The 11,006-nt window shown below is 37.5% G+C and overlaps 1 protein-coding gene across 1 annotated transcript; it reads left to right on the forward strand.

Moving 5' to 3' along the window:
- On the forward strand, positions 1-5,343 carry LOC107695669 (somatostatin receptor type 5-like). The gene is made up of 3 exons (XM_016495670.1): positions 1-120; positions 2,332-3,465; positions 5,201-5,343. The coding sequence occupies exons 2-3, from the start codon at positions 2,389-2,391 to the stop codon at positions 5,279-5,281; spliced, it is 1,158 nt and encodes a 385-aa protein (XP_016351156.1). The 5' UTR covers positions 1-120; positions 2,332-2,388; the 3' UTR covers positions 5,282-5,343.
- The last annotated feature ends 5,663 nt before the right edge of the window (positions 5,344-11,006 follow it).

Below are 11,006 nucleotides of genomic sequence, written 5' to 3' on the forward strand. Positions count from 1 at the left end.
TGGATCTTAGACAAAGAGACATTGAGTCATCTAATCTTTATTGATCACAGAAACGGAGAAGAGTCTGATCAATTAGTGGAAGCGCTTCTGAAACCCAGAGGACCGCGCATTGCGTTTGAGGTAGGTTTGTACAGCTACACACTATAACCAAATAAGAGTGAAACGTAGCTTCATTCTGTGGCCGATTAAGCCTAATACTTTGCATGGCGTTTAGTGGAAATGGTCGTGTTATCGCGTTATCAACTTTAATTCCAACATTTCAAATAGCATTTTTCCCGTGAAAACTTTACCTATTGCAACAAAAGCATGTTTTGATTGGTACACTTCGTACAATTTATACTTTGTTAAATATAGCCTAGTTTAAATATATAAACATTTTGTTAGTTTGCCCATATAAAGACTGTGAATGGCAGTGACATTTTCTAGAGCTGAATTTCCATATCTACATAATTAACCATTATATTAGATTTATATTTAAATAATTGCTTAAAGACGTTCTATAAGGAATTTCCATGGGTAATTTTAGGGGCGAAGTGTCTCCAGCTACACTCTAAAAAATGCTGGGTTAAAAAGGGACAAACCCAGCTATTGTGTTGTTTTGAACTCAACCGCTGGGACAAAACAACCCAATAGCTGGGTCAAAACAAACCAATAGCTGGGTTTGTCCCTTTTTAACCCAGCGCTGGGTTATATTTAACCCAGCATTTTTTTAGAGTGTAAGCAGCTATTGAGCTATTGATTGATTGATTGATGTAATAAACTATAATAAAGTGACAATGCTTGAATGCTATGGTTACTCCCTCAGCAAACTGTCAAATGAAAATTCGCACCCTCAGTAATTCGTAACTTTTAAAATGTTTGAAACCTTATATAGCCTATAGGCCGATACATATATTAAGAATTGGCGAATAAGACCATCCTGCACAAAGAGATCTGCATGTGCACCATAGATGATTCGCAAGCTGAGCAAGGGCTCGTGATTAAATAAACCGTCTGTACCATACTATTTTACAGCTGCCCCAAAGATGCAATGGAAATGTACACTCTAAAAAATGTTAAATACAACCCAGTGCTGGGTACAATAGGGACAAACCCAGCAATTGGGTTGTTTTGACCCAGCGGTTGGGTTAAATGTTTAACCCAACCTTCTGGGTAGTAACCCAACTGCTGGGCCAAAACAACCCAATTGCTGGGTTTGTCCCTATTTTACCCAGCACTGGGTTGTATTTAACCCAGCATTTTCTAGAGTGTAAGACGGAAAATAAGTGGATGTGTCGGCACATCAACACGGCCTTTTGTTACAGTCAGGCACTCGCTTAACAAGAGCTTGTGGCGTAGAAGGCAAGTTAAATATTCACCGGTGCGGTGGAAATGCAGACGGTTCATATGAATTAGTGTCCACTGGACTGTTTGTACTCATAACAGTGACACCGTTACCGTTTGTTTCGATTTATGGTTCAGCGCATTTCTGAGGCTGTGCTTTATTTGTGCAGCACATTGTTTCGCTCTGCTCACTTTGCACGCCTCATATCCAGCGCGAGTACCACTTAAAGTCAAGGTCATGCAACACATAAACAACAGCTACATTGTTCATGCAATGACAATGCAATATGAATATGCATGTTTTTGAAACACGAAAAAAGGAAAAGCCTTTGACATTTTTGTTGGGGTAACAAACATTTTTTCTAATGTCTATGGATTTTTTTTTTCCAGTGCTGCATATCTAAAAATAGGCTAAAAGTTCCAGTTAGAACCAAATTGGGTTTTACAACCTGATGCCATAGAAGAATCTTTAAATGCCTTCAAAAATAACTGCTTATTTTCTAGATATTCAGAAAACCATTAATGCACTGAAAACAATATGCTGATCTGAAGAACCTCTACAAAATAATCTTTTACCCCAAAGAACCATTGAGGAACCTTTACTGTTAGGACTGAAAAGCTGGTTGAGTCTCCGTCCTTATGCTGATTAACTATACTGAATTAAGATATTTCCAAGTCAAGTGTATTTATGTCACATTTAATTCTCTCAGAATTGTTCAGTTCAAGTTTTAATCAGGTTTTAGAATTTTTTTGTGCACTAATAAAAGCTGTAAAAATAAAGCTCGATGCATTGTGTTTGAAGGAATTTTCCATATTGATTTCCCCATATTTTGAATTAAGCATTGCATTGTGTTAAAGGAACGTCTGATAAACTCATCACATAATGTCATTTTTCTATGGATTTTTATCCTACAGTGTGTGCAAAAAAGTCAAACAAGCAAGTTTAATTTCTCATTTTAAATATCATGCTGCTGAGATAAACCACTATTCTCATTTTGTTCTTTATAGCCCTTTGGTGACTCAAAAATCAGCGGTTCCTTGCCAAATCGGTGCCTGTATCTAAATATGGCAACCCAGGGGTCCATGTGCAACACCTCAATCTCAGACTACACAAACCAGTCCAATGAATTTCAAATGAATGGAAGCTCGATGGCCGAGGAGGACAGCACAAAGATTCTGGCCGTAATCTACCTCGTGGTGTTCGTCGTGGGTTTGACAGGCAACTCTCTGGCCATTTTCGTGGTCCTGTGCTACACCAAAATGAAGACGGTCACCAACATGTACATCTTAAACCTGGCAGTGGCCGACGAGCTGTACATCCTGGGACTTCCATTTCTCACCACCCACAACGTGCTCACCTACTGGCCGTTTGGCAACTTCCTCTGTCGTATTCTGATGTGGGCAGACTCCATCAGTCAGTTTACTAGCACATTCTGTCTGACAGTAATGAGCATTGATCGCTATATGGCTGTGGTACATCCTATCCGCAGTGCGAGGTGGCGGCGGCCCAGTGTTGCCAAGGTGATAAATAGCATGGTATGGGCACTGTCCTGTCTGCTGACACTGCCAGTCATCATTTACTGTGACGTTCAGCCAGAGCTCAACACCTGCAACCTGAGCTGGCCTGAACCGCGTGATGTGTGGTCGACCGCTTTCATCCTCTACACCGCCATACTAGGTTTCTTCTGCCCACTTATGGTCATCTGCCTTTGCTACCTGCTCATTGTAATCAAGGTAAAGTCCGCCAGTGCACGAGCGGGACTCTCCAAACGCCGCAAGTCTGAGAAGAAAGTGACGAGAATGGTGGTGATCATCGTGGTGGTGTTTGTCCTGTGCTGGCTGCCGTTTTTCATACTCAACATCCTCAACCTCATCAGCACCCTCCCGGAGAATGGCCTCATCACCGGCGTCTACTTTCTCACCGTCATCCTGACCTACGTCAACAGCTGTGCCAATCCTCTGCTCTATGGCTTTCTGTCAGACAACTTCAAGCGGAGCTTCCAGCAAGTGTTGTGCATCCACAGGGTCAACGGGATCAGCAACAGTCACCCTGCTCGTGAGCGCCTCAGCAGGAACCAACAGAATGAGGCCTTCTTCCCTCCAAGGAGCACTGATTTCAACGAACATGTCCAGAGTTATCAAGTAAGGGCCTTTGATTATGAAACACATCCTTAGCATCATCTTTTGAACAATGCATAGGCAGTCACATAGTATGAAGACCAGGGTCAATGTCAATGTTGTTATCATTAACGATCATATTCATATATATATATATATATATATATATATACATGAATATGATCAAAATATAGAAGTTTCAAAAACTTTAAAAAGTTTACATTGAAGTATTACAATGTATGGCAGCTTGTTTCTGCTACTGAATAAAAATAAAAAAGGTAATTGCGACTGTTTATCTCACAACTCAGATTTGTGAGAGGATTTTTTCTTCTCAGATTCTGAGAAGAAAAACTCTCAATTCTGGCTTTATTTCTCAGAATTGCACGTTTACATCTCAAAATTCTGACTTTTTTTTTTCAATTATGGGATATACACTGGCAATTGCGAGAAATATAGTCACAATTGTGAGATACAATTGTGAGATGCAAGACAACCCAGAATTGCGAGATATAAACTAAAATAGTCAGTTTATTCCCTCAGAATTGGACTTCATAACTCACAGTTGTGAGTTTATATTTCACAATTCGGAGAAAACAAGTTAGTATTGCAAAATATAAGCTTAGAATTGTGAGTTGGTATCTCGCAATTTCAACTATATTTCTCGCAATCGCAAGTGTGTATCCCATAATTCTGACTTTATAACTCATGACTGCGAGTTTATCACACAATTCAAAAAAATAATAATAAAATAAATCAATAAATAAATAAAAATACAAATTTAACTCGCATGTAAGTTCACAATGGTGAGGGAAAGAAGTCAGAATTGTGAAATAAAAATGTGGCAGAAATGGGCTTCTATAAAAACGACTCAAATTGCAATAAAAATAAAGCTAATAGAAATATTTACAAAAATGAATAAAAAAATAAAGCACATAACATTACAACTGATTATTAAAATGTAAATTAGATTCTAATTTAATTTACATTTAAATTAATTTGGAATTGTATACCCTAACAATTAATTTTTTTTGAATTTCCAATTAAAAGTTTCATGTCTTTACTCATCTGCCTATGAATTTGATGCAATTTTTTTGTAATGTATTTGTAACCTTCACTGAGAAACCAGCATTCATTCATTGCAATTATTCCGTTTCTCTAAGGCCTTCATTTTATCACTCATTAGTTATAGCACTATGAGTAAAGAGGGAAGGATGCTCATCGATAATGGTCATAAATGTCAGGCTTATCAGAGCAAACAGCAGAGAACACCACAAGCAGAACATCACTAAATCTTCTCGAATCAAACAGGTCTGGCCCATCACACCTTAGTCATCAGATTATGAAACATTATCCTCAAAGAAGGGATATAGACCATAAACACAGAACAACCGGGTACATGTTCCTTTCTCAGGCCGCGCCAACATTCCAAACATTCTAATTAGAATAAATTTAGAATGTTGAGAAACATGGAAGCTTTGAACGCTGGTATATGTTGGGGCCTTAAGAAACAACATTTCTATTAAATGATCACTATTGCATAATGGACTCTACAACACTACTGAAGGCATGTCGATTTTAACTGGTTGTTCTGTACATAAATGCCCCTAAAAAGTAGATCTGAATGAAAACAAATACTCAGATTACATCTGAACTGCATTTAAAGAATAGAGTTCTTAGAATAGTTGTTACAAGGCTAAAGGCTTTATTCTTTCTATTGTTTTTGCTTTATGAAATCCTATACCTACCTTTTCCTTTTCAGTCCATTGGTTTGGAGGCCGAGGCCTGTGATAAATCGGAAAACCACCTACCTGGACCACAGCCGAGCAGCCAATCCATATAAAATCTGAAAGTTGGATGGATTTTTCCCCCTTTTAACACATATATTATTTTTGTTCTGTTTGAGTCGGCCGTCCAATCAAAGTCATTATGACATGGTCAAAATATACGGCTTTATATAAAGTTATTGTTGTCTATGCCTAGAGCAAACACTCACATGTGCACAAACACAATACATTTCCATATAAATCACTCTGTGATGAGAAGATATCAGTGATGTTATATATAACTGTAAATATGAATTATAATGGCAAATGGCTCATCATTTTGTTCAGCATGACTGAATGAAACTGGGAAACTGTTCATCCACGACCTTTGGACCAATTTGGACAGTTGAGAGAGGAAGTGGCTTCTGCTGCTACATTTTGATGGATCATTGCTAATTTGGTGGCGGTTCTGAACATTTTCACTCTCGAACAAGCTCTCCTGGTGATTTTCTGCATTTGAAAACAGAGTGATACACAAGGTTTGGTGGAAATGCCAAACAGCATATTTATTAAAGGCAGAATGTCTTATTTATGATGGATGAAGATGCTTAGTTGGAGCTAAAGCAATGGCCAAAACATCCTGAGAGCAGCAAGAAGCTGCTCAGGCAGAAATAAAACAAATTATAATTTTTCTTTAGTCGGGGGTTGATAAGGTGTGTTATGCTACCTTAGTCTTGATGTTGTTTGTATCATTAATAAACCTGGATTTACAGGATTACAATAAGTTTTAAATCGAAACATGGGACTCTTGTAATAATTCTGTAGTAAAAGACGTATGTTACTAGATTATTATGTGCTGTATATAGTAAACCAGTGGTTCCCAACCCTGGTCCTGGAGGCACCCCAACACTGCATGTTTTGCATGCCTGAATCAGGTGTGTTTGATTAAGGAGACATGCAAAACTTGCAGTGTTGGGGTGCCTACAGGACCAGGGTTGGGAACCACTGTAGTAAACAATACTGTAAAGTTAATTACTTTAAATATAGGTCCAGGCAAAATGGTTTATATTAACCTGTCAATCACACTGTTCAGAGTTCTACAAGTACATAAACAGCTGCTTACAAGTACATTAAACAGTGTATTACACAGCTGCTTACAATGATTCAAAAAAATATCTCCATCCGTTAACATCTCATGACTTGTTTGAGTTTTTTAATTTTTTTACTGTAGACAGATTTTACCTTTACATCATCAGATTCCTTATTTGTGTCCAGGGCCAGAAGGTCAGCAGATTTTCCATACTTTATTGGCTTTAGATTTACAGAGACTGTATTCATTAATAGACACTTCTGGGTCAGTTTAGCCAATGATCAACAATAGCCCCCAGGCAGGTATGAAAAAAAACAAAAAAAAACAAAGAGGCACGCATAAGGGACAATACTCAAAACAAGATAAGTATGCAGACAAAATGTTACATAGACAAGACAGTCAACTTAGACAAAATGATGTTTCTGCATCAGAACAGATTTGGAGAAATGTAGCATTACATCACTTGCTCAGCAATGGATCCTCTGCAGTGAATGGGTGCCGTCAGAATGAGAGTCCAAACAGCTGATAAAAACATCACAATAATCCACAAGTAATCCACACCACTCCAGTCCATCAGTTAACGTCTTGTGAAGAGAAAAGCTGAATGTTTGTAAGAAACCATAATTTTAACTTTAAACCATTACTTCTGGCAAAAAAAAAAAGTTCATAATCCATAATAATGCTTCGTCCAGTGAAAAAGTTTATCCCCTATTGTTCTCTCACATCAAAATCCACCAACATATTTCTTTAAACTATTTTGGACTGTTTTCGCATGTAAACAGTGCTTGACCGTTGCATATTTTTCTCCTATTTCAGACAAAATGTATTTTTCACTGGAGAAAGCAATAATATGAATAGAAGACTTTTAGCCCGGAAGCGACGGTTTGAAGTTAAAAACATCTTAATGATGGATTTGTCTCTTACAAACATTCAGCTTTTCTCATCACAAGACATTAACTGATGGACTGGAGTGGTGTGGATTACTTGTGGATTATTGTGATGTTTTTATCAGCTGTTTGGACTCTCATTCTGACGGCACCCATTCACTGCAGAGCATCCATTGCTGAGCAAGTGATGTAAAGCTACATTTCTCCAAATCTGTTCCAATAAACAAACTCATCTACGTCTTGGATGACCTGAGGGTGAGGATATTTTCAGCAAAATTTCATTCAGAGGATGTACTTTCTCCGACTAAAAAAATGAGTCCGCTGCAAGATCAGTTCTGGTTTTACATTACATCATCATCCAGTCAGCAAAAAGATCCATTGTGTGTTGCTAAAAGCACACGGACCAGATCCCTTCCACTGCTTTTCTGAAATACTATGCTGAAATAAGAAGGTTCAACAAATGCAAAACATTTCTATTAAATGGTTACTGTTGCACTTTGGACTCTATAAATACCATGCCCTTTCTGGCATGCAGGCAAATTCCTGCAAATCTATAGATCGTACCGTCTTTACAAGTGCACCTTTTACTCTTTTATTTCTTCCTTCTCTTAAAATGTTTCATTATGCCGAACAATAATCCTTATAATCACTGTTTATTGTTGACGTATCATCAACAGGTTCTGGCCGTTCGTTTTTCAGGGCATATGCGTTCCAGTGTTTGTTTTGAGTTCAGTCACTCATTTGCCACTAGCTTTAGCGGACTTGTCAATGTTAGACCCAGCCACACACTAGACAAACCAGTTTCATCACAGTGTCTTTCCATTCTCTATCTCTTTGTCAACATGCTCCCTTTTCTCTCAATTTTGCCGTCTCTACCCGCATGTTGATGTTGTTTACTGACAACCCGTCTCTCAGGGTGCAGGAGGTTGCAAGTGTCACTTGTCATTTTTCTATACGTTCAAACCTGCCATATACAAACTTTCAATGTCAAAGCAGAGGACAATACTCAGCATGCACTGGAAAAAAGTGCTTTAAATTGAAATACTTATTTCAGTTCCACAAATCAGTAAAGATGCATCAACATCATTATTCCTCTCAGTCTTTAGTAAAATAATTCCCATATATTTAATATAATGAAATAAAATATTTTAAGTGACCAAGTTAGTGATTCTATGCATGCGTATGATTCATATGTTCCTTTTTACATAACCACACAAGTAGCATACTAAATAGTAATTTCCTAACGATTAAATTATAAAATGTCATACTGTTCAATGTCGCCCATTTCTCAAAAACACATACAATAACATTTAAATTCAATGTTGAATTTACATTCAACATTCACTCTCCCCATTAGCCCCATGCAAAGCATATACTGGGAATTACAGATCCCCTGCCCAGTTTCAGTTCAAAATCAAAATGATACATGTAGTCCCAACAGAAATTGATTACTGTGGATTGAAAGCAAATAAATTAGAGTTTTTAGGAGTTTTTGCTACATTAGCTTATTTTCTGAAAAAAGTTTTTTTTTTTTTAAGTTAACTCAGCAGGCTCTAAATGTTATGTTTGTTTGTACTCATTAACCTTTGAAAAACACTAATGGTCAAATGAAATGCTGTAAAACAATGTACAAAATACTAAAAAATATAAATTTATCAAGTACATAGGGTAAAACAAATCTAAATAGATGGATTTTCCCTTTGCTTAATGTCTGTGTGATGTGTTGTTGTTGGTTAGTCCTGTGGTGACATAATCTGTGAATTAAGTTTTGCTGAGTGAAGCAAAGCAGAGAGACTGTAAATTACTACCAAATAATTTGTTAATCTAACAACAATGCAGAAGATCAGATTTAAGATCTTAAAATCAAGGCCTGCTGAAAATGCACTCACCCTCACAGGTCATCAAACATGTAGATGAGTTTGTTTCTTCATCAGAACAGATTTGAAGAAATTTGGCATTACATCATTCGCTCATGAATGGATCCTCTGCAGTGAATGGGTGCCGTCAGAATGAGAGTCCGAGCGGCCGTTAAAAAAACAGTTCGTTTCTTACAAACATGCAGCTTTTCTCTTCACAAGACATTAACTGATGGACTGGAGTGGTGTGGATTATTGTGAAGTTTTTATCAGCTGTTTGGACTCTCATTCTGACGGCACCCATTCACTTCAGAGGATCCATTGCTGAGCAAGTGATGCAATGCTGAATTTCTCCAATTCTGTTCCCATGAACAAACTCATCTACATCTTGGATGACCTGAGGGTGAGTACATTTTTCATTTTTTGGGGGTGAACTATTCCTTTAAGCATTTTTAAGAATTGTGAGTTAATGCAAACATAAAGAAAGGAAGAAAAATCTGAAGCTAACAGAACAACAAGTCTAGAGAATTTTAACTCTTTTAAAGTAGACGAGGAAACGCCCTGCAAGAGAAAACTGCATTTTGTCATCCGAGCCCTCTTGCACACAAAGGCGGATATGGGAGTGAAAATAGATTTCCAGTCTCCTTTCAACCCAGTTGTTTTTAAATTGGCTAATTTAGCGAGGTGTTAAGCCCCACTGATAATACAATTTGAAGTACCATTCAACAAATAAGACATTTTACCTTCCCTTCATTTCATTTGAAAAGAAATGGGATTGTAGGTTATTTTGGGAAGCTGTTAGCGAATTGCATTTGCCTGAATGGATGGAATCGGAAATCGGAAAACCACTTGAGCCATCCAACAACTGGCCTTTCCCAAAATCACATTTGGCATTCATTCTCACGCTGACGGATTCACGGTGAACTTTACCTAAAGGTCAGAAGACCGAATATGTGTCTCAGGTTTCTGTTTCAGTATTGTATATAGAATATCTGATACATGCGCTTTTGACTCCACTAATCAAAGCAAAAGTTCAAAGTGGTTTGAAGACCGTTAATGCAAATTGTTCTGAGAAAACGTTGCTATTTTCCAAGCAGAGTTTGAACCCATAAATGACAAAGTGCCAAATACCAGGAGGTCATACATCGATAAGCATGCCCATCAAGAGCCATGGCACTTCCTGGAAACAATTTTCCCCTCATAGGAAATAATCCCATTACATTTTGTCCAGCACTATTTGGTCAGTGCATTAAGGTCTACATACAAGTGATTAAACTGTTATGGAAAATGACTGCTGTAAAGATTTAATTTAATTTAATTAGCATTGTAAAGTGCATGTATACTTAAAATAAACATTGGCTGCTGTTATCGGACAGTGCCATCTAGTGGCCATCAAAAGATTAAGGTGGATACCTAAACTGTCAATGCAAATATATTCTAGTCTTTTTTTTTTCATCTTAGTGAAGATGAAGAATTATAACTGTCCTTTTCTCAGTTACTTAGTTGCCAGCCACAATTAACAGTAACAAAATCAGAGACAGCAAGGTTGTCAGATGGCCAGTGACTCTACTGACTTCTTATCTCTGACGTCACAAGATAGAAACTGAACTGCACATTATACAATACTGGAATAAACAGAGGAATCATACAATGTCAATTTTGTAAACAATGTAAATTCTGTTTCATCTTACAGTGTGTAAAATGCCATAAAACAATTTTACTGACAGGACTGGAATGTATTAATTATGACTGACAGTGACATCTAGTGGTTAAAAGTGGAAACATTTAAATTTAAACGTGCATCAATCAATCTATCTATCTATCTGTCTGTCTGTCACTGTCTGTCTGTCTGTCTGTCTGTCTATCTGTCTGTCTGTCTGTCACTGTCTGTCTGTCACTGTCTGTCTGTCTGTCTGTCATCTATCTATCTATCTATCTATCTATCTGACTGTCTGTCTGTCACATTCAC

Source organism: Sinocyclocheilus anshuiensis, unplaced genomic scaffold, assembly GCF_001515605.1.
Source record: "Sinocyclocheilus anshuiensis isolate Anshui unplaced genomic scaffold, SAMN03320099.WGS_v1.1 scaffold1075, whole genome shotgun sequence".
NCBI lineage: Eukaryota > Metazoa > Chordata > Actinopteri > Cypriniformes > Cyprinidae > Sinocyclocheilus > Sinocyclocheilus anshuiensis.

Bases quoted from the DNA above. Each gene is read 5' to 3' on its own strand.
- LOC107695669 (XM_016495670.1), top strand. From the start codon at position 2,389: ATGGCAACCCAGGGGTCCATGTGCAACACCTCAATCTCAGACTACACA. The intron at 3,466-5,200 runs GTAAGGGCCTTT...TTTCCTTTTCAG, and splicing joins AACATGTCCAGAGTTATCAA to TCCATTGGTTTGGAGGCCGA.